This window comes from Sceloporus occidentalis, unplaced genomic scaffold (assembly GCF_023333645.1).
Source record: "Sceloporus occidentalis isolate IW3139 unplaced genomic scaffold, rSceOcc1.0.p SCAF_4, whole genome shotgun sequence".
NCBI lineage: Eukaryota > Metazoa > Chordata > Lepidosauria > Squamata > Phrynosomatidae > Sceloporus > Sceloporus occidentalis.
In genome coordinates, this window is record NW_028316984.1 from 37403054 (window position 1) to 37428097 (window position 25044).

Consider the following 25044-nt stretch of genomic DNA (forward strand, 5'->3'; position numbering starts at 1 on the left):
TCTGTTCTTTGTCCATTATTCATAGGACAGAACTGTGTGATGCCTTATCTCAGGCTAAAAGAGGCCTTTCTACAGGAACTCCTGTTCTGTCTCTAATATGAGATGTACTTCTTTCAATACACTCTGTTTAGCAGGGAAGGAAAGGGAACTGCAGTTCCTCACTGGGAGACTCTTCTACATCATATTGAGGGAGTCTGCATCCCTGTCTTTATGCTAATAAAAAGAAAGCACAAGAATAGAATTTCTTAAAGTAGGCCACAAGAGGGTTTCTTTGTCTTAAACTTTGCAGTGAATCAAACTTCCCATACCAATGAAAGTACCCTGAATTTTACAGGTTGTTGGGTTATTTTGAGTCTAGCTAGAGATGAAAACTGGATTAAGATTTCTTGCAAATGAATTATTGTACACATCTTTTATCTGTATGGGTTTATAGAAATTTAAACGGTGAATCTGGTTATGTCATTAATATGATTAGCATTTGTATATTGAGAGAATGATCAGGCAGAGATCTTTGATATATTTTCCAAGCATATATTTTGAATATATTTTCAGGTTTTGCACTTTGAGTTTGGCTTTAAGAGTAGTATTTATGAATTAGTGTGAACCATTGTAGCATACTTAATAATGTGATTAATTGTTTTTAAAGTTAAAAGCAACTGAAGCTGAAAAGATTGAATGGGAATTAAGTAAATCACAGCTCCAGGAAACATTAGATGAGAACAAAGAAAAAATAAAGAAGTTGGAGACCTATTGGTTAGAAGCACAAAGCTTATGTAAAACAGTAAATGAGCATCTTAAGGAAACTCAGGAACAATATGATGTCCTGGAGAAAAAATACAACAAAGCCAAGAAATTGCTTAAGGAATATCAGCAGAAGTGAGTTCATTATCATTTTCTTACAGAAAGTCATACAGATCTGTGTTGTTGTTTATTGCATGTACTATATGGAAACTATGCATATATGCTACGTCTTGGGGTCTTAATGTGGGGTCATTTTAGCAAAAATGATATCACTGCTTCATTTTCGAGGAAGCTGGAAAATGTAGGATAGTTTGAAGCCAGTAGGTTTGAAAATGGAAACGGTAAAAGCAAATTGCAAATGATGGCATCAGAAGATTCTCGGGATGGCAGGGGTGATCAATACACTTTCACTGGGTTCCACACCATGCACCAACCGCAAGGCAGGAGTCTATGTTCTTTTCTGTTACAGTCCGTTGGGATTCAGCTCCCCTTCTCCCTCAGTTTTATTTTACCTGCCCTGCTAACCAGACTGAGGCAACCCCTTCTCCAAGGATTAGGTTGTAGGCAGTATAATAAATGGATAGGATACGGGAGACAGATAAAAATAATGAAAAATGCAAAATGGAAGGTAAAACAGACAAAGAAAGCCATGAAATGACAAAAGCCTCCCAGATGATTGCTGCCGAACAAGTCTCTGGGGAAGACCACTGGAACAGATTGAAGAAAATATTTATCTCCTCCAGTAAAAGTGAAAACAAGAACATAATAATGGAAAATAAAAGAGCTAAAGAGGACACCTGGCTCTGAAGGCACTATAATGGAGGACGAAAAGGGTAAAGAATCCAGATGGACACCTGACCTGGCTCAACCCCCGTTCAGACGCATGCCACAAATACTACAAAGGGAGCCCAGTGAAAGCCAGATGACTTTGGTGAAGAACAAGCCGACTTAAACTTACCTAAGGCAGGGGAAAGAGCTGTGGAGGCTCAGGCTTCTGCGTTCTCTGCCAGCGGTTGCAATTTTAAGCATCAGTGCTGCAGAGGTCTGGGCCACCATTTTGATTCGAGCAACTCCAGCATCCCTCTCAAAATCTTAAATTCCAGTTAATTTGTAATTATTACCAGACATGATTTCCTCAAATGCACATCATTGCAACAGCCTGCTTGTTTTTAAGATGTAACAAAGAGGTTTGTCTGCCATTTGTTACATAAATCCAGGTAGCTGCAGGAAGACCATGGGGTGAAACAGACAGGCAGGAAGGAATGGCCATAAGCTGCTCCCAGACCAATCACCCTTGGGCTGTGCTGAACATACGCTGTGACCCCAAAGGTTACTCCTGTTGTGGTCCAGAATGGACTACGGCAAGGAGTTGTAGAGATCCACTTCTCTGGGGCTGTTTTTGAGCTACCTTAGGCAGCCCTGGAGCAGCTTCTGGGCACTCTGGGAACATGCATTGTCTAAATGCCATGTCCCCAAAATGGCCAGAAGCCGCCCCCATCTGCTATCTGTTTCGGGCTCATGCATTTCATTTTAGGCATCAGGGAGAAACTAACTAAGGAAAGAGGGAATTAAACTTTTGAATTCAATATTATTACTCCCATACAAAAAATCCATCCAAAACTCGTCAGCAATGAGAAGTTTTCAGAGAGGAATGGTGAGCTGAAGAAAGTTAATCAGAAAAAGGTAAGGCATTGAGTGTGTTAAGTTTGTAGAAAGGCAAAATTTGCTGAGTAACAAGTCTTTCTAATGGTGGTGTCTAGGGAGGTATCCGGTTCTTCATTTGGTCAAGGTTGTTGGGCTCAGTTCAAGTTGCTTTAGGTCTCATGATATGGACAAATTGCTTCAGTCAGTCTGTCCTATCCCACTAGCCATGTACCTTGGTTGTTAGGAGCCAGATGACCTACTGCAGATTGATTAGGTGGGCCCAGGGAGGTGGTAAATACCTTACTATGGAGTTTATCACACGGGAGGAATTTCTCTTAATTTCGAATGAAAAGAATGTGGGGCCAGAATGCATTCACATGAATTCGCTAGTTCATTGAATTTACCTGAATTTGAATTGCATTCGAACTGACTTCCCATTGCCCGAAAATAGCTTGCTATTGCCCAAAATTGTGTGTGATCACCTCTCACGCAATAACGTGAAACCCCATGATTGCGTTCAGATTGCCACTGGATTATACTTTCAATTTCCCTTGTCTGATATGTCAAGGAGAGGTGCCTGCCCCTATGAAGAAATTGGTAGAGTACCAGCTCCTGAAAAGGGTCTCTCTAGATCCAGAGGTATATGAGAGCTACTGACCCATAGCTAATATCCCTTTTTTAAATAAGGGATTTGTTGAGGTTTTTGTGGTTTTGTCATGCCATGTGGCCGTGTTCTGGAAGAATTTATTCCTGATGTTTTGCCTGCATCTGTGGCTAGCATCTTCAGAGGTTGGTGGCATGGAACAGAGTGGGGTATATATCCAGTCTGCTTTTTAATATTTTATCCAGTCTGTTTTTTAATATTTTAATATTTTCTGACACTCTGTGTGAGATCATCAACTGTACTTCTTGCTGTAAGTATTAGCTGGGGCTGAGAAGGTGCTACATGAGAGCCTTAATGCTTTAATTGGCTAGATGAGGACAAGGAAATTGAAATTGAATCTTGATAAGATTGAAGTTGTACAGGGCTGATGATTCTTAGATAAGGGAACTGGGTAAGTGCGCTGGATGGGCACTTCCCCTTGGGTAGTAGGTGTGTGCCTTGGGAATGCGTCTAGATTCATCTCTGTCACTGGAGGCCCAGGTGGACTCTGTGACTATTGAATACCCTGAGGCCACTTTGGTTGGTCTTCCAAGTTACAAACTCTCCTGGACAAGGATAACCTAGCCACAGTAGCTCATGTGCTGTAACTTACCAGTGAGGCCTTCTGATCTTTGTGGGTTTCTTTTGAAGGTGACTTGGAAGCTCCTTTCATTTTTAAAGCATTTGCAATGGTTTAAGTGTTGGATTACAACCCTGGAGACCAGCGTTCGATTCCCCACTCAACCATAAAACCCATTGGGTGACTTTAGGCAAGTCACATGCTCTTCGCCTTAGGGGAAGGCAGTGGCAAACCTCCTCTGAACAAATCTTGCCAAGAAAACCAATGATAGGGTTGCAGCAAGTCGAAAACAACTTGAAGGTGCACAACAACAACAACAAACAACTTTTAAAGAGTTGATTTTGACTGTACATTGTCTTGCCATATAGGATGAATTAAATGAAAATATTTTAATTTAATAAATAATTAAATATAAGTAAAGTCAAAATAGAATTTCACAACAAGATGACCACTGAATACTTACCACCAGCTGTATACACAAGAAAATTAAACATGTGTAGGCATATTTGCAACAGGGAATGTGTTTCAGGGCTTAGAAGAACTGGTAGTTCATTCAAGCTCACAGGATATTGAGCTGAGCAAACTAGAGAAGAGTGCTGTGAAATTTGTTTAACTGCTAGGTAGAACTGAGTACTAGCTCAGTTTAATATAGGAAGAATTTTCAATAAATGTCCTTTTTCATATAGAAGGGATATATATTACAAATTATTATTCTGACTCTTCCTGTACTAGAGAAGTAGAACTTATGAAAAAAGAAGAGGATCATAAAAAGATTCTTGAAGAGAGGAACCAGGAACATGCAAATCAACTCAAAGCAATGCAGGAGAAGGTATGGCAAGGTGAATTTTTAAATATAGTTTTTAAAAATGTTTATAAATTCATCTTGGGCTTTTAAATAGTATTGTAACATTTTCAGATGACAGAGCTTGAAGATAAATTAAAAATATATGAGAAGCTTCCTTACATGTTTGGAAATAACATTTTGTTAGAAACTGACACTCCAGATCCTGAAAAATTGACGGAAAAGTTTGAAGTTAAAGATGATATTCTGGAAATTGAATCTTCAGTGGAAAAATTAGATTTTTCTGGTAAGTATAGAATTTTAAAACAATCTCATTATTTCTTAAATGCTTATGGATTTTGCTTGAAAAGAGTTCAGTCTTCCTAGCTAGTTTTTCACTTTAAAGGTTTAGCTTTAAAGCTAACAAATGAAAGACATACATTTTTTTCAGCATAGGTAGCAGTGGCAGAATAAATATGTAGAGATGCAGTATTTTCTGTAGCATTTGCATTGGCACAAAGCTGGGATTAGGTAATATACCCTTCAAATACTGCTGGATCAAAATTCAAGATGACCTGAATAGACTAGATAACTGAGCCAAAGCTAACAAAATGAAATTCAACACGGAGAAATGTACGGTACTGCACTTAGGGCGGAAAAATGAAAAGCACAGATATAGGATGGAGGACACCTGGCTGAATGAAACTACATGTGAAAGAGATCTAGTGAAAGTAGACCATAAGTTGAATATGAGTCAACAGTGTGATGCGGCAGCTAACAAGGCCAATGCAATTTTAGGCTGCATCAATAGAAGTATAGTGTCTAGATCAACGGAAGTAATAGTGCCATTGTATTCTGCTTTGGGCAGACCCCACCTGGAATATTGTGTCCAATTCTGGGCACCAATATTTAAAAAGGATGTTGAGAAACTGGAGCGTGTCCAAAGGAGGGCGACTAAAATGGTGAAACGTCTGAAAACCATGCCCTATGAGGAATGACTTAGGGAGCTGGGGATGTTTAGCCTGGAGAAAAGAAGGTTAAGAGGTGATATGATAGCCCTGTTTAAATATTTGAAGGGATGTCATGTTGAGGAGGGAGCAAGCTTGTTTTCTGCTGCTCCAGAGAGTAGGACCCGGAGCAATGGTTGCAAGCTCCAGGAAAAGAGATTCCACCTCAACATCAGGAGGAACTTCCTGACAGTAAGGGCTGTTCGACAGTGGAACAAACTCCCCTGGAGTGTGGTGGAGTCTCCTTCCTTAGAGGTCTTCAAACAGAGGCTAGACAGCCATCTGTCGGGGATACTTTGATTGTGATATCCTGCATGGCAGGGGGTTGGACTGGATGGCCCTTGTGGTCTCTTCCAACTCTACGATTCTATGATTCTATGACTGCAGTTCTCAATATCCATACAATTGGTTTGGTTGACAGAGAATGATGAGAGTTGTAGTACAATATCTGGCGAGGCACACATTTCCCTTTCTTGCCATAGTTGGTATGCAGTCTAAGTTCTGTCTTTTAAAAGTATTCTTCAAGGTATTCCATTTAGAATTGCCATCTATATACTGGTTCAGTAAGGTGTGTCTTCTCTTATAAAAACCTAATATATAGGAATCAATGTTACTTGCATTATATTATGAATAACAAATAAAAGGACATTTTATTGAACCAACTGTGTAATTGAAAGAACATGCAAGCTTTTGAATTTGAGTTCACAATATTTTGTTTTGGTTACTTAAGATTAAATTTTAATTCATGAAGGAGCACGGAATAACTGATGACAGAGGTTAAAAGCTGAGAAATCTTTTACTGCTGGAATATTCTTTTTAAAGATAACTGCGATTTCATTACAGATTTTGATAACTTTGTTGGAGACACACCGAGGTTAGACACAAGTGCACATAAAGCAAAAGCTCAGCTTGCCTTGAAAGTAAAACGTCAGCCACCTTCTCGGTCAAAGTTAAAAGAGTCTCTTGGAGCTGGACAAAAAGATATAAATTCACAGGTACAGTGTTCACTTTATTGATTTTTTGTAGCCCTCATTTTTAACTATCAATGCATTCATGAGATAAGTTACAACAGCATGATGGGTGTCTAGTAAGGTCTAGCATTGTTTTATTCTGCCAGTTTTTCAAATAAATGATTTGATTGTACAATGTACCTTTGTTTTACACAGGGGATCCATTCTGGGACCCCCCCCCCCCCCCCTGCATAAGGGAAATACTGTGGGACCTCAAATCCCATTGATTTTAATGGTGGCACACTCCTTCGCGCTATTAAGAGGTCCAGGGCTCACTGTCTGCATGACCTTGAATCTGCATATGGTGTGGGCACCCTGTATTTACTTTACCCTAAATATAAATAGATCTCTAGTGCTAGTTCATTAGCAGACTTCAACAAGAACTTTGTGCTATTAAATCCTGTGAATATAAATGAATTTAAAGGGAAGAGGGACTTACAAGGCTGTTACAAGTGTTCGGATAGAACTCAGTAAAACTTAGTTTTATCCTCTGTAACTCTGTGAAAGAACTCATCTTCTCTGGATAGACAGCACGAGTAGTCCACAAGAAACACTGGGTTGACTGCATTGAACTATGAGACATGTAAGGGAATGGTAAAAGAAAATTTAATAAATAAATAAATGTACAGATCTCTATTGTGCTTGAAAGGAGGAGCACAGTTCCATAGCCCAGTTCTTGTCTCTTAGGGAGATACTTAACTCCCCCTTTTAACACTGATCAAAATTATTTAAATTTGTGAATGCCTGCTACGTTTAGTGCCTTTCAATGTGATTTTTAAATACCATATATAGTCGTGTACAAGTTGACCTCATGTATAAGTTGAGGGAAGGTTTTAGGGCCAAAATCATTGATTTTGATATGGCCCATGGAGACAGAAGGTTTTAAGATCAGGTTGGAAGTGGAGCGAAAATGGGGAAATGCAAGGAGGAGGAGAAGCAAAGGTTTGGAGATCGGGTAAAAGTGGAGGAAAAATGGGAAAATGCAAACAGGAAGAGGAGGAGAAGGAAAGGTTTAGAGATTGGATTGAGAAGGGAATCACCACACATACTCACACTCATGCCTTGCTGCTCTTTCAGAAATCACTGCTGAGCCACAGAGAGTGGGGTATCAGGGTTGCTTTTTAAAGGACCTTTATGAACAGTATTACTGATTGTTGTTTTTGTTGTTGTTGTTAACTGCCCTCCAGTCGATCTAAACCCATGGTGACTATGTTGACCTATATATACGTTGACCCCAGATTTTAGGGTCAACTTTTGGGCATAAATTTCTTGACTTATATAGTTGAGTATAATCAGCACTGCATTTCAAACTGAATTTTATTATTGATGATTTTATTTTATAATTCTCAATGAAATATTAGCATTTGCTTTTCTTGTTTGATGTTTGCTTGTTGAGTATATTTTATACAGAATGTTTAAAATTCGGAGTAAATAAGTAAATAGTAACATTTGCTTACCAGTAAATTATAAAAAAAAGCCAAATTGTCATAAAAATTGAAGAAAAGATAAAAAAAATAGGAAAACAAATTCCTGTGCTCTACCCCTAATGAAAACTTCAGGTAAAGAAGATAGATTTTCCTTGGTGTTGTGAAGAGTCAGCACAGAGTAAATGTTTCTGAAAGAGCATTTAACAGTAAGAATACTGTACTACCACTGAAAACAACCCATGCCCAGTTAGATACCCATCTAACCTCAAATGAGTGCATCCACGACAAGCCTTAGATTATGGTGTCATTTAATGAAAAGATTTAACAAAGATTTAATAAAAAGGTGGCCATTCATTTTGTCATAGACTGTTTAGATTGTACATTAAATATTGCTTTTCACCTTGTTTTCAGAGTGTGGATGATAATAATGGTGAGACAGAGGAAAATAGTGGGATTGGTTCTTCAACGGTCACAGAGAAGATCACTTCATCACAGCAGAGTGATACAGATCAAAGCACTGATAAACATGAATGTGGTGAAAGTACTGAAAGTTTATTAGAATCAAGTCCATCCGTTTCTGTGAATTCTTCTCCAGTTTATAAACCACACACAGAAAGTAATCCTGGAGTAACTCAACCGGCCCATAATGATGATACTACTCCAAATTCTCCTTCAGGATACTGTCGAAATGTAAAGTACAGAGAATCAAAAGGAAAAGGAAAAGTGAACAAAGGTAAGTTTTAAAACTTTGTTTTAAAGATTTTTAAAATCTTGGCTTATTGTTACACCGTTCATATCTAGAGAAGGCGAACAAAGAGGGAGTTCCAGAGTGTAGGGGCAGCCACTGAGAAGGCCCTCTCTCTTATCACCACCAATTATACTTGTGATGGTCGTGGGACAGAGAGAAGAACTTCTCCAGGGTATCTCACAGCCTAGGCTGATTCATACTGGGAGATATGGTCTGCCAAATAGAGTGGACCTGAGTCTAAAGAGGGGAGGGCTGTATAATGTCACCTCTGTTAGAGTGTCGTCCTTTTCATCTTAACCTATGTACAATTGTTAGTGCAGTTGTTTCCATAGCTAGTACAGGTGAACTCTCTTAACCACAATTGGATATAATTTGAAGAATCACAATAATTGCTTGTCTTGTGCCTGCCCAGAGCTGCTCAGAAACTTCTAGTACTCAAGATGTACTGGAGTTTCATTACTAAGGTGGTAGTGTTTAGGTGGAGGCACTCATCCTTATCACCTGTTCCTTTTTGTCCACTGCAGCTCAGAGGCATTATTTTTTGTGTAATTTTATTTTTTCTCTATCTGTTTCTTCTCAATTGTTCTTTTTCTCTTTGTGTTAATCTCATCAGCTAATACTTCATCAGCATTTCTATTTATTTTCTGTCCATGAGCCTTTGGGCTTATTGTACCAAGAAATCTCTTCATTGCAATTCATAGCATCTAGATTTATTTTTAAGAAACATGTTGAGTGTGGCAATAACATTCCTCAGTCAGATGACAAGTCCCACTCTGTTCTCTTTAAGAGTTTGTCACATTGTAGTGTAAACATTGTCAGCACTTTACAAAGTATGCACTCAACTATGTAGACCTGAAGTGTCTACAGCAGGGGTGAGGAAAGTGCAGCCCACTGGCCACATACTCCCATGCTATTTTTTATGCCTCACAGTGCTCCCCCAACAAGCCCTCCCAAAGAAATTGCAGGGGAAAATTGCCATTGAATGTCACCCAACTTACCTTAGAGAACCTAGTGCAATTTCACCACTTTTTTGGGTGGGAGCTGTGCAGTTTTAGGCCCAGGAGAAGCCATCTTTCAAACAGGAGACCTTGAAAAAGGCCTCTCTTGCGTTTAAAACAGCATGGAAGGAATACAGGAGAATGGCGTCCTCTTTGGGAGGTACAGTGTGACCCCTATTATTATTATTATTGCATTCATTTATTTATTTAGTTATTTACTGTATATCCTGCCTTCCTCCTGTACAGAGACTCAAGGCGGCTAGCAAAATTTAAAACAGTCCCAAGTTAAAACAATATAAAACATTAAAAATACAAAGTTTTTTTAAAAAAACAATTTCAAAAAGTTAAAAATCTTACATGTTCAAATTTATAAACTGTTTATAAAACTCTTACAGCACTCATGTCAGTGTGAGAAACCTGATGACATAAAAGTGTTTTTATCTGCTTCCAAAAGGAAAGCAGAGATAGAGCGAGCCTGGCCTCTCTAGGGAGAGAGTTCCAGAGCCTGGGAGCAGCCACCAAGAAGGCCCCTCTCTTATTTCCACCAGATAAGCCTGAGAGGGTGGTGGGACAGAGAGAAGTACCTCTCCTGATGATCTCAACACTCTGGTGGGCTCAGATTGTATAGGTCTTTATAGATCAAAACCAGCACTTTAAATTGTGCCCAGAAATGAACTGGGAGCCAGTTGAGCTGTTGCCACAAGGGTGTTGTTTACTCCCGGAAACCAGCTCCAGTTAACAACCTGGCTGCAGCTCTTTGGGCCAACTGAAGTTTCTGAGCACTTTTTAAAGGCAACCCCATGCAGAGCACATTACAGTAATCCAAACGGGATGTAACAAAAGCATGTACCATTGTGGCCAGATTTGACTTCTCCAGGAATGGATGCAGTTAATGCAGTAATTTTAGCTCTGCGAAAGCACTCCTGATTCCACTGATGCCTGGGCTTTCATGCTCAGCGCTGAGTCTAGGAGTATCCCCAAAATGCAAACCTGTGTTTTCAGGGGGTGTATAACCCAATCTAACACAGGCTGAATGCCTATTCCCAAATCTTCCTTTCAGCTGACCTAGATGTCCTCTGTCTTGCTTGGATTAAGCTTCAGTTTCTTTGCCCTCATCCAGTCCATTACAGCGGCCAGACATTGGTTTAGGACAGGATCAACTTCCTTGGAATTAGGTGGAAAGGAGTGATAGAGCTGGATATCATCAGCATACTGATGAAATCTTACTCCAAAACTCTGGACAACTTCCCCCAGTGGTTTTATGTAGATGTGCATAGGAGACAACACTGACCCCTGAGGGACCCCACAGGCCAATGGCCATGTAATCAGAACCGGAATCTCCCCTCACTACCTTCTGAGAATGTTTCTCCAGGAAAGAGCAAAGCCACTGTAGAACAGTACTTCCAGACTCCATCCTGGAGAGGCAACTCAGACGAATACCATGGTCAATGGTATCAAAAGCCACTAAGAGTTCCAGCAAAACCAAAAACAGGGACACACTCCCTGTATCTAATTACCTGCTTAGCTCATCCACCAAGGCTACCAAAGCTGTTTCTGTACCATAGCCAGGCCTAAAACCAGACTGACATGGATCTAGATAATCTGTCTCATCCAGGAACACCTGGAATTGAGTAGCCACTACACTCCAGCACCTTGCCCAAAAATGGAAGGTTGAGACTGGCCTATAGTTATCTAATAGAGTAGGATCTAGGGAAAGATTTTTTCAGAAGAGGTCTTACCACAGCCTTCTTCAGGCATGTTCGGACCCTGCCTTGCTGTAAAGAGGCATTAATCACTTCTCTTACCTACTCTGCCAGTCCTCTTCTGGCCTGTTTAATTAGCCAAGAAGGGCAAGGGTCTAGAACACACGGTGGCTCTTACCTCTCCAAGCATCCTGACTACATCCTTGGGCTGCACAAATTGAAAAGTATCCATCAACACTGGACAAGCAGAAGCCGTGGTTACATTCAAAGGAACTGTATCCACTTTGGCATCTAAGTCAGAGCAAATCCGAGTAATTTTATTTGCAAAATGGTGAGCAAATTCTTCGCAGTGAACTGTCGAGTGGCTTTCATTCTCCTCTGGTCTAGATTGCAACAGATCTCTGGCCACTCAAAACAACTCAGCTGAACGATTCAGTGCAGCTTCAATAGTCTTAGCCAGAAAGGCTGTCTTTATTGCTCTACCATATGCTTTCAGATAAATTTTAGCCTGTTTCCAGTCACATTCACCCTAAGTTTTTTGCCACTGTTGCTCTAGTCTCCATCTCATTCATTGCATTGCTGCCAGCTCCTTAGAAAACCAGGGAGCTGGTTTAGCGCCACTTAGTGAGATGGGACACTTAGGAGCAATTGTGTCAATTGCCCTGGTCATTTTCCCATTCCAGAGATCAACCAGGGCTTTGACAGGACCACCTGTCAAGGCAGCAGGAAACTCCCCAAGAGCCAACAGGAATCCATCTGGATCCATAAGCCTCCTGAGGTGGACCAACTTAAAGGGTCTCCCACCCCTGCAGAGGTTCTGAGTTCCAGCAAGTCTAAACCTAACCAGGAAAGCTCCTTCATTTCCAGATCACCATCATCCCCCTTCCCTACAGAACACAAGGTCTAGAGTGTGCCCTGCAGCATGAGGGATCAGATACCACTTGGGAAAGACCCATAGTTGTCATGGAGGTCATGATGCCTTGAGCCACCCCTGACAGGGTAGCCTCAGCATGGATGTTGAAATCTCCCAGCAATATAAGCCATGGAGACTCCCAACACCACCCCTGAGACCAGCTCAGGCAGGGAGACTGTTGAACAGCAGTATAGGCAATACACAAACAGAATCCCTAATCTGTCCTAGCTGCCAACCTTTAAATAAACACACTCAGACCCTGAGGACTGAGGGATAGAATGCCTGGTCAGGGGGGATATTATTCTGATAGACCACTGCAACTCCATCCCTCCATCTCCCAAACCTTGCCTGCTGCTGCACAGAGAATTTTGGTGGACAAAACTGAGAGAGATTACCTCCCCCCCAAACTCATCCAACCAACCACTTTTGAGACTAACTGAAAATGCATCTGAGGAAGTAGACTGTAGTGTACAAAAGCTCATGCTGCCAACTTCTTTCTTTCAGTTAGTGTCAAAGGTGTTACAAGATCTCTCTAGATCCCAATACCCTGTAAAACTTCAGTGACTGCTCCCTGAGTAGCATTACCTCCCTCCTTGGCTACACATCTCCCCTCCCCCATATGACTGGTCAGTTGTTTACCCTGACAAGCTGTGTCTGTTAGCAGGTAAGAATTTTGATCAGACAGCAGAGGAACAGGCCCTTGCTCTCAGCTTAACCCCCCTCCCCCGCCCCCGCAAAAGCAACCCTGCCAACAGGGGACTCGCCCTCTCAGTAGTCCCCACCCAAGCCAGTTGATCAAACTGCTAGGAACTGCTGGCTTGGCCTCAGTCCTGTAAAGAGGCAGCTCTCCCCTAGGCTCAGACATTTGCCCACCCCTGCTCTGCAACTTCTGTCATTCACTGAACAGTTTCTTCAGCCGTGTCTTCCAGTTAGTAACCATAGTTTTCCCATTTTGTCATCAATGTTGAGTTCACTGTTCAGTGTTGATACTTCAGTGTACCAACCTGAGACCAAGTTTTGATTATGACTCTTCCCTTGGTACTATGCCAGGGATTAAACCCCAAATTCAGACAGTTTTAAGGTCTCTTATGAAGAAGGTGGCATAGGGGGAGAAAAAGAAAAGGAGAGGTGGCTGGTCAGAATCCAACTAAGATTCTTGGCTAGACTTTCTCACTACCATCTCAGTATTAATGTCAGGGTCAACAATGATGCTAGTGGTACATCTACAAGCATCAAGTACACCTATACATTAGATCAATACATTGAGATTGCTGTGCTGACCAGAATATGTCTGAGATACTGGTTTTGATCTTTTTTTAGAATGTGTAGCTGGCACTTTAATAACGTTTGGATAACTTAGTTCATTGTCTTTTTTATGTTACCCAAAGAAAGGTGAGGGAACTGGGGAGGTCTCTGCCAATTGTGTCAGCTTGTCTTTTAAAAATTTGGGAATTTAAGGATGCTTATGAGAGGCTGGGTAACTTGAAGAGTGTTCCCACCTATGTATGTCAATATGAATTGATGAGGACTCCCAAGTTTGGGTGTATAAGAAATACAATTTTTATTTAGAAATATGCAAGAGTGCAACCAAACACATGATAATAACTCAAACAGACATACCATTCAGAGCCAACTGAAATAGAACTGTGGAAACTGGATAGCAGAATTTAGGAGCATAGGAGGGATAATATTTACCTTTCCTGAAGAGGTGACCACAACAAGCGAGATGTAGCTCAGACGGGATCTGAGGGAGACACAGTAAGTAGAAGAGTCTTCGGATACATTGTACTATCTGTGCTCAAAGACACTAGGTTTTGGGACTTATACAGTCAGCCCTTCTTATACACGAATTTCTTATACAAGGATTCAAGCATCCATTTTTTTAAATAAGGGACACCGTTTTGCTATGTCTTTATATCGAATGGGATGAGCATCCACGGATTTTGTTATCCACGGGGAACTTGGAACCAAACCCCAGCGTATAACAAGAGTCCACTGTATTTATATCTGAGATCCTAGCCTCAAGGGGAGTTAGGTGCGATCTTGCAATGTAACTCCCAGGGAATCGACAGTGGGATTCCAGAACTACTGATGACTTTAACTTCAGAGTAACAAAAAGAACAATAGGATTTAGGACAACTCTGGGATAGATGGATAGGGAAGTGGGCTGGGAACACAGCAAGGGATAGGCAAGAAGCATTGGCTTACTGCTTTCACCTTTATGTATGGTATGCAGAAAGCCTGGGGGGGGTGGAGGGGAGATGGTGCAATCAGCAAACACATTCAGGTTTTGTCTTGGTATTGCATGGGTCCTTCATATGTCTTTGGGTCTATATATCCTTCTGATGGAAATTCACATGGTGTTCCAAAAGTCACTGTGACCTCTTAAGAACATACCTGGCTCCAGATCTGAAAATATGGAGACCCTCAAAGAGACATGTGGGCGCTCAATAATGGCGCTGCCCGCATGTCGTAGGGCTCTGGAGCGTGTGTTTGGTGCGTGCTCCCATGCCCTACTGTCGCCATCAGGACGCCGCTTCCTGGTGGTGTGTACCACGCCTTTATTACCTAATGTTAATCAGCAATTAATAGAAATAATTCAGGAAAGAAGGAAAGTTCAGCAGTTGGAAGTAAAGGAATTAGGCAGAAAGGAAAAACTGAGTTAAAAAGGAAATGGTCAAATGCATGTGGGTAGGAAGTGTACTAAAAAACCTAAACACATGTTAGAGAATGCTGAAGATTCTGATTCAGATTTGGAGGCTCCGTCTTACATGTTGGTAAAATTTTGGGTAACAAGGCTTCAAAACTGGTGATTTCACAAGGGTCAAAAGTATGCGTATTCCTTTGTTATGGTCTGACAAAAGTATCAAGACCTCAAAATGTTTCATCTCATTCTTCAGTCATGACAGAAAACAAATATTATTCTTAATTTATGAGATTAAGTCAAAAATTTGCTGTAGTACTTACATGCACATTATTTATTAAATTTAATGTCACTGAATTTTTTTTAAATAAACTTTATTGAAATAAAGTTTCGTAACACAGGATGATGAAAAGGAGAGTGACCTGGCAAGTTCTTTTTTTTTTAATTATTTTATTGGTAGAATGAAATTGATACATGTTATTATAATAAATTGATAAAATATTGATTAAATTCACCTTACAATAATATATAAAAAAGACTTTTACATTATATTCCCCATACATATAATATATCCCTTTATATTCCATTCTTTACTACTTTATCTAACTTTAATTCATATTTCTTTTCATCATATATTTTTCATAATTCCCCCCTTCCCCCAAGTGCTCCCCATCACCCGAGCCTGTCTTCTTATTACTCTATCTCCAGAATTGTAACTCTTCCTCTGGTGGTAAAACACCTCCTTCTTTTCCTAAAACTTTTTGTACAAATGTTTTCCATATTGCTTCGAAATCATTTCTCTTGATTATTCCTCTTCTAAACTTAATTTCACTAGTTAACTTATCATTAATTGCTATTTGCCAAATCTCTCTATACCAATCTTGTATTTGTAAATCTCCCTGGTCTTTCCACTTTTTGCTATCATTAATCTCGCCGCTGTTAATAAATTTGTAATTAGATCCTTTATAACTTGGGTGCAGTTAATTTTATCATATAAAGATAATAACGCTATCTTTGGACTAAATTCTAAATCAATTTTTGTTATTTCTTTTATCTCCTCAAATACAATTTGCCAAAATTTCCTTACGGTTCTACAACCCCACCACATATGCATATAAGTGCCTATCTCTTGACACCCTCTCCAACATAACCTTGAATAATTCTTATTTATATGACTTAACCTTACAGGCGTTAAATACCATTTCCAAATTATTTTGTAATAGTTCTCTTTTATTCGTATAGAATAAAATTTTAAATGGCGTTGATTCCAAATTTTCCCCCATTCGTGGTCATTTATTTTTTGTACTAAATCATCCTCCCATGTTGTCTTTAAATAATCTTCTTTCTCATTATATTTTAATAATAATTTATATATTTCACTTGTGACCCCTTTCAAAGTTTCATTTGCCTCTATACTTTCTCTTTGCCTAATCAACTGTTCAAATTTTGTGTATTCTCTAATCTCTCCTATATTTTTCTCATACTTCTTTATCCATTGTTCCAATTGAATACAATTATACCAAGTTAATTTTGATCCTCGCAATTTCTCCTTTATTTTCCCTTTCTCCCTCATAGTCTTCATCCATTCTCTTATCCTATATATTTCTTGACCTTTTACTAATTTCCCTACTTCTTCCTTTAAATTTACTGGAAATTTTTTTAGCATTATAACTGGTTTTAAAGGTGAAATAGCTGGCATTAGTTTTTCTTTATTTTTTTTCCAAATTTCTAATATATTCTTTAAAAAGGGGTTTTCTATTTCCTTCATTTCTTTCATAGTAAGTTCTTTAAAAAATATATTTTCCAATTTTTCCTCTATTCCTGTTGTTTCCATCTCTAACCAATCTAATTCCCCTTTCTCTGTGATTCCATCTATAATATATCTTATTTGGTTTGCATTATAGTACAATTTTAAATTTGGGAGACCCAAACCTCCTTCTTTTTGGGGTTTATACCAATATCTTTTATTAAGCCTTGCTTTTTTATTCCCATTACAATAGTTATTCACTAATACTTGCCAATTTTTAATTTCAACCTCTGATATTTGTATTGGCAACATCCTAAACAAAAAATTAATCTTAGGCAGAATTTTCATTTTTATTAATGCGATTCTACCGAACCATGATAATTTTATATTTTTATATTCTTCTAATTTCCTTTTAATTTCTATTCTTAATTTTTTATAGTTCTGATCCTCTAATTTGTGTAGATTTTTTGTAATTTTTATTCCTAGATATTTAATTGTATCTTTTACCTTTATATCTATCTTTCCATCCTTTACAAATTCCTGTTCTTCCGTTTTTGGATAATTGAACAACATTAGCTCTGATTTATTCCAATTGACTCTTAGTCCTGTCATTTGTCCAAACTCCTTTAAATGGTTTTTCACATTATTCATTTTTTCCAAGGGGTCTCTAATTGTTAATAGAGTATCATCTGCAAATAAACTTATCTTATTCAATTTTCTCATCCCAATTCCTTCCAGATTTTTATCCTCCCTAATAATATTTGCTAATATTTCAATAATTATTGCAAATAAAACCGGGGAAAGAGGGCATCCTTGCCTTGTTCCTCTAGAAATTCCAATTTGATTTTTCTCTCTTCCTTTTGTCTCCTTACCTTGCATGTTTCCCTAATACAAATCCCTCTTGCCACTGCTTTCATAGTATCCCATAATAAAGCTTGAGAAATCTCTTTGTTATTAATATCCCATATAACCTGCCATTCTTCCTCTTTTTTATTCACTATTTCTTTATTATTAAGTATGCTAGTGTCTAACCTCCATCTTTTTGCTTCTCTATAATCTTTTTTAATTATGAAATCCATGTTTACTATTCCATGATCTGTAACTTTTATTCCTTCTATTTCACTATTTAATACCCTTGACATCATATTTTTGGATACAAAAATGAAATCTATTCTAGAATAATTTTTATGAACCGCTGAATAGTAAGTATAGTTCTTTTCATCTCCTTTAATCCATCTCCATACATCTTTTAATTCTTTCCTATTCATTATCTTGTTCAAAGGTGTAATCTTATTAAGTCTGTCCCTTATTGTTGGGTCTGATTTATCTTTAACCTTATCCATGACCATATTGAAATCTCCTGCCATAATTGTGTAATCTCCCTGCATATCCTCCATTTCCTTAAATACTTTTTCATAAAATTCCATTTGATTTTCATTTGGAGCATACACATTTACCAACAAGTATTTTTCTCCCCCCATCGTTCCTTGCACCAATACAAATCTTCCTTTTTCATCTGACTTAACTTTTAGTATATCAAACCCACATTTCTTAGATATTAAGGTTGCTACTCCTCTTGCTTTAGAAGTACCATATGCTTTTTCATATGTGGCAACCCAGTTCATCTTCAATTCTGACGATCCTGATTTCGCTTGGTGCGTTTCCTGAATAAAAAAAATATCCACTTTCTGTTTTTTCATTAATGATTCAATCCTTTTCCTTTTAATTACAGACCCCAGTCCTTTCACGTTTAATGTTGCTATCCTTATTTTGTTATCCATGTTGCTATTCTACATCTTCTATCTAGGCTCTTCAGGGCACTACCCCTACAAACATTTCCCCCCTCCCTCCCGTCCCTCCCCCCCTTCCCCATTTAACCCACCTATCCCTTCTTCCCCTCCTCCATCCCCAAGGTCTTAGACCTCGCCCATGGCTTCTATTAGCCCTCCGACCTGGCAAGTTCTGACAGACACAAAACTCGTTGTTTACATTTCAGTGACATTATATATAGATATAGATATAGATATATGTAATGTCACTGAAATGTAAACAAAGAGTTTTGTGTCTATCAGAACTTGCCAGGTCACTCTCCTTTTTGTCATCCTGTGTCAATTCAGTAAAGCAACAGAATACATATTTTGAAACGTTTGCTAATTTAATGTAGTTTCTGTTCTTACCCACAGACAATTTTAAGCTTTTTTTTTAATGAAAAATATATTTATACAAGGTGTCTTATATCAACATTGTCATTCAACACAGATGAAAAAAAAAGTGAAGAAAAGATTGAATCAAGTGAAAGTGCTTCAGTGGGAAAGTCCAAAAGGCGTTTTCCAGATTTTGGGTAGGCATTCTTTATTGTGTTCTTGTATTAGATGACTAAACTGCATATTTATCATATATCAGAGTGAGTTAAATGATTACCTGAATAAGTAGCAATCAACTGTGTATGAATACATCAAAACTGAAAATGCCACTGTAACTGGACAGTGGATCTTCCTCTGGTATCTATTGAAACGTAATAGCTTGCATTATGCCAAAAGAGTCTTTGAGTTAACTTGACTGAGGTATACATGGTTTTTAAAAAATATAAATGGTAGATAATACAAAATGGGTACCTTTTGTGACAGCCCTTAAGTATTAACGTACATAAGTAAAATGCCATTATGACAAAACAGGCTGTGTCTTGGGGCTAGATCTTTTTGTTTAAAATTTGAATTAATAAATATATAGCAAGAAACCCATTAGTAGGTCTGTGTTCACATGTCTTGGCATTTGTGTGATCATACATATTCTTACAAATGTAGAGAGATTCAGGCCCATCTTTGTCAGGATCAAATTAAGGTATATTTTCACAATAAGTAGCTGAAATAATAATCACATACATGGCATTGTGACATTGCTAATGGTTTCTTTCCTACTTCTCCCAGGGTCAGTATCCTAGTACAGAGCAAACCAGTGCATAGATGTGCTGCAAGGCTTTAGCTGTAGGTGCTCAAGCAATCCTTAAGTTGAGAGAGAGAGACACCTCAGCCAGTGACAGCCAAGAAAGCATCTATCCTTGTACTATCCTTGTTTACATAAATACATGGGTTACATCTGTTTTCTGTAGCAACTCTACATTTGCTGTACTCTGTTCTACAGTAGAATACTTTCCAGTGTAAAAAAACATTGTGGTTTGTAATTTGATGTAATGTGGCAACTCCTGTATTGTTTCATGGTACAACAGAAATGTTTTAGGACAGTCCGTTTTGCTTTACGTAATCTTAAAACTAGTTATGTTCAATCTTGCTATTTTCTTAATTTCAGAGGCCTAAGAAAATCTGGTGGTAAAGGCAAGAAACAAGAAAAAGAAAATGCAAGGGGTTCTCTGGATAGCCGGTATGTACACATACATGTTACATTCTCAGCTTGTATGCATTCCAAGTTGAAAAATTGATTTGGAACTAGAATATTGTTCTGAATGAGTGTATATAATTTTCAATTTTGTGTATCATATTGTTGAATAACAGTATTCTGGAAAGTGAGGAATTTCAGATAGAATTAAATTTCCTTTGAAGGGTTCAGAGCTGGTAACAAATTAGTTATCTAGTTTGAAAAAAAATCACACACTAAAACACCTGCTTCTGAAATACTTTGAAATGTAATAATCTAAGCCTACTGGTTAGACCTATATTAAATGCTTTACACTTCATGCTACAAAATGAAGATACCAAGATGAACAAAACATTAAAATATGTGACCTTAAGTCATATATATTTAATGTACGGTACCACAATTATGCCGATAAATGTAAGAATCATGGAGTCATAGTTTTTCAGATCATTTATGAAAAAATGTAATTGTTTCAGGGGGTCCAGAGAACTACTGGAAGATTCAGTCAACAATTTGTCCGCATCAGATTCAGATTCTCCAATTCCCACTTGTATGCCTTTTTCTTGGTTTGGAGACAGCCATAAAGAACATAGTTCTAGTAGTACTCTGAGCTTTTCCCAAGGTGGGCATGATGTCTTTGAACAGAGCCAAGAAAAGAATAGAAGCAAGGTAAATGTAATCTTATTTGTACATTATGAACATTAGTTTTGATAACTATTGCTCTAGAGTTAAATGTTTGGAGTTTGCTGTTCTTGTCACATGTGCAAACTGTGACAAGAACTTGCCTGCAGTAGTCTTTACTTAAGATGCTCTCCCAGAAGATGATGAATTTTTAAAGTAAAATTACTATGAGAGTTTTAAAAATGTATCCTAATGTACACATTTTCCACATGATGTGAAGATAAAAGTGCAGAACAAATATGTTTTGCTTTTGTATTAGAATCAAGAGGCTGGGTTTTTGAAATATATTTGGCCCTCCATATTCACAGATTCAGCATCCACAGATTCAAACATCCGTGACAAGCAAACCTTGATTTTGCCATTTTACATAAGGGTCATAATTTTTATTGTGTCATTGGATATAATGGGACTTGATCATCCACAGATTTTAATATCCACAGGGGCTCCTGAAACCAAACCCTAGCATTTCCAAGGGCCCACTGTATGTAGGAATGGTTCCAGAGTTTGCTGCTACCAGAGGTCAAACTTCCTGAATTCTTCACAAGATGCTTTTGAGAAGGACGCAGTGTTTTCCCCCCTTAATTCCACTTTACTTATCTCTGATACTGTGCCAGAGTATCCCCCAGTTTTCAGATGCATAGCATCCTGCATGTGGAAGGAAGGATAAATGAAAATTACATCCTCCTGTGTTTCACTAGTGGAAGTGCTTTGTGGGATGAAATCTTTCTGTGGAGAGAAGGAACCTTTTTACTTGTGGAAGGTGACAACTAGGGCTCAGCAATTTACAGCCATTTGAACAAACTTGTTTTCAATCCACACTTTGATTCTTCTTTCCTATGTTCTCTTTCCATTTCTTTTAAATGAGAACAATTTATCTCTTAAATGCAGGTTATGGAAATAAAACATACCACAATTAAATGTACTGTCTACTTGTTCAAGGGAAATCAGTAAAATTTTTATACTCAAAAATCTCGTAGCTAACTTCTCAAAATTTACTGATTTGGGATGGGTGCATGACCTTACTAGGTGGCTATTAACATATGAAGAACAGAGTATATAGAATACATAATAATCTTCCTGTCTCTGCTTTTTATTCTTAAAAAGCATCAAATACACCTTTGTTTTTATAAAATTTTCAGTTCAACTAACATTATTATTATTATTATTATTATTATTATTATTATTATTATTAAAAATGTAGTGCAATATTTTTTGTAAGGGTAGAGATTTTTACTTTTTCCAGAAGTGTGAAAAATGTACATCTTTACTTTATGGCATCTATGGTTTGAGATTCCTCTCTTGAAAAACAGCAAAAAATAGATGTGGAGGAAGGTCCCCTTGCTGAAAAGTGTATAGTCAGGAGGGTTTTTAAAGTTATCTTTCTTTTTGTTTTGTTTTTAAATAAATGGAATATTCTCTATTACTTGAAGTTACTGAAGCTACCGAATGCTACTCATTTTCTATATCTGAATGTGGTGGTTACAATGAGGCTATCTGCTGTCAAAATAATGTTCTAATGTTGTGGTCGTTGTCCTTGTCTTCCAGTAATTCTTTTTGTTCTTGCATGCCCTGTCTTTTCTGTATGGCTTTGATAGAACATACAGTTCTTAGTGTAAATCTTTCCACAGCTAATTTTGTTTGGAGGATTTCTTGTTCATTTCAGTTTTTAAGCTAATCTTGTGCATACATTTCAAGCTAACCGTACTTTACTTTGTCTTTCTTTGCTTCAGAATAGGTATTTATCACTTGAAAGATTGCCCTATTTGTATACAGATGCTTAATCTGTTTATATAAATGTTTTTATGGCTGCTTATGCCTGCATATATGTAAGAGGCTGTATAGTTCCCTCATCCATAAATAGGAATCTCATGAGTTAGTAAATTTGGGTGTGACTATAGTTCTGCCATTGAACATGCACAGTCAGGATTAGGATTGCACAGTTATTGCAAGCAAAGTGGGTTGGATCAAGAATAAGTGGGTTGGATCAAGAATAACCTATCTATGAATGGAAGGGCTCATTACATTTATGGATGTACAGGGGTTTAGCAGATGCTGTCCTTTGAGTGTGGGAGACAGCCATTCTGGATTCCTGCTATGTTACCTCTCATTCTGCCCCAGCAAGTCACCTAGCTCTCTAGAGCACCGTCTCAGGGGTCAAAAGGGACATCGGAAGGAAAAAATTTGAGGACTTCCTCCCTGTCCATTTCCTCTGGAGATGGCAGAATGCTGTTTACTAAACTAAACCAAACTAACTTGGGGGCAAAAACAACAGCCAAAAAGGGGTGGCTTGGAGCCACCTTTTTTAGGCTGGATTGGGGCCGCAGCAAACAGATATGCGGCCCCAATCTAGCCAGGTTCCTCCCCAAATGGAAGCGGAAAAAAGCTGTCCTTTTGTCGGCTTCAGGGCGAGTGGCATCTAAACGTTATGATTTCAAGCTGAATAGAAGCCGGACAGCATGTAATTGCCAGCTCAACTTTTGTCCAGCTTTAGGGCATGGCATGTCTAAACGCCATGCCCCCAAGCAAGCATGAAACCAGCTTAACTGGGCCATCTGTTTTGCCTCTTTCTTACCTAAACTAAAAAAGTACTAATCAGGTTGTCATGTTATACCCATATCTATCTTTAGAACTTCTCTGATTCTGTATCTCTGGTCCTAGCAGTCCTATCAAGCAGATAATACTTTTGACTCTTGGAACCATGCTGTTACTTTAAAATCTCTTGAATATACTATCATCACTATTAATATTCAGCAAGATCTCATAACACCCTTGAGACTGAGAGAAGGAGGTTGGTAGCATAAGCTTTACAGGCTTAAGTCTACTTCATCAGATACTACCAGCTTCTTCCTCTCATTTAGTCTCAAAGGTGGTGCAAGATCCTTTTGCCTTATCACTTGAAAAGTGAAACAAGACCTGTTTGTTTTTTTAATTGTCTTCACCTGCTGGCAGAAGGACACTGTGGAACAGCCCACTGTACCAGAGCAGCCATCAAGAAGGCCCTTCCCTGTATTTCCACCAGCTGTATTGTGAGGCTGGTGGGATGGAGAGAAAGAATTCTGGAGTTTTTTTGAGGATTTTTCGGGCTATGTGGCCATGTTCGAGAAGAGTTTCTTCCTGACGTTTCGCCAGCATCTGTGGCTGGCATCTTCAGAGAATGCTTGGCTGGAAAGGAGTTGGGTATATATACTGTGTGACCTGGCAATTTAGGAGTGATTTGCATGTGTATTGTTCTGTTGCTAATGGCAGGCCTCAGGGTAGGAGGGTATTCTGGAGTTCTCAAAACCTGAGCGGACTCATGTGGGGAAACATATTTTTTTGGATTAGCTTGATGCAGACATTACAGGGCTTTATAGCTCATAACCAGCTCTTCATATTGTACCCAAAAACAAGCTTTTATTTAGATATCTTTTATTGTAACCACTAAATACTATCATATGGTTGATAGGAATTTGACAGTGTGGCCAGTCTGTCAAAACTAAGTCACCTCCTTTCTCATCTTGTTTGATCTTACTTTAAGCTGATAAAAGTTCCCCCTGGTTTTTAAAATTGGGATTACTTCTTGCCAGGATCCTTGCATGCACGTCTGCTGATGGAAGTTCTACTGTCAGCAGAGTTAAGAGGGAGGGGAACCTAAAACCAAGTTGCCTTAAAAGCTTGCTCTGGCAGGCTTAAAAAAATTTCAGAACCGGTTTGGGGGCAGAGTGAGAAGAGTAAGAAGGTCTTGTCAGCATGATGTTACCTTTATAGATGTATCTGGAATTCATTATATATTCTGTAAACAGTTATAATATTGAGTATACTAAGTCTAAGAGAGGCTAAATCTTACTAAATCTAAGTTTATTGAGTTGTATCTACTAGTATCATCTCACAGTTGCAAATGTTCTTCTACTTTGGGATATGCTGTTTTTATTTTTGTACATGTGTTAAAATCCCATGTTTTAATTTTGTTTGCATAAGATGTTTCACAAGTTATTGCACAAATGGTTTGACAATTCATTAAGAATACTAGGTGTTGCTTCAGCTAGTTGTTCTTTATTTCTGGTTGTGCTCTTGGATACATACAATACAGTATTTCTTATTTGTCTAAGGAAGTCTGGCCAATTAGAAGACATTTGGCTTCCTCTAAAGTATGAAAACAAATTTGTGGGATGGGTGCAAGTATTTTAGTTCAGTAGACATTAAAATGTGAGTACTATAAAGACTGTATATTCCCTAGTTTTTGTTACTGTTCCCCCCCCCCCCCACTGCTGTGCAACACTGAAATAAGAAACCCCCTCTTTTCATTTTAGACATCTATTTCCTAGGCAACACTAACCAATAATCATATTTTTAAATCTTTTTTAAGTAAAATTCTCTGCAGTGCAGCCAACATTATTATATATTTTATTACTATGTATTTAGTGAC

The 25044-nt window shown here is 38.3% G+C and overlaps 1 protein-coding gene across 3 annotated transcripts in view; it reads left to right on the forward strand.

Moving 5' to 3' along the window:
- Positions 1–25044, forward strand: part of LOC149313754 (neurabin-1-like) — a 73218-nt gene that overhangs the window by 29093 nt on the left and 19081 nt on the right. For all 3 annotated transcript variants that reach the window (XM_089519735.1, XM_089519737.1, XM_089519738.1), the window contains 8 exons: positions 647–876; positions 4341–4437; positions 4525–4696; positions 6240–6391; positions 8245–8566; positions 18846–18927; positions 19893–19964; positions 20435–20627. In XM_089519735.1, coding sequence (XP_089375861.1) covers positions 647–876; positions 4341–4437; positions 4525–4696; positions 6240–6391; positions 8245–8566; positions 18846–18927; positions 19893–19964; positions 20435–20627 — 1320 coding nt within the window. The remainder of the gene's footprint in view (positions 1–646; positions 877–4340; positions 4438–4524; positions 4697–6239; positions 6392–8244; positions 8567–18845; positions 18928–19892; positions 19965–20434; positions 20628–25044) is intronic.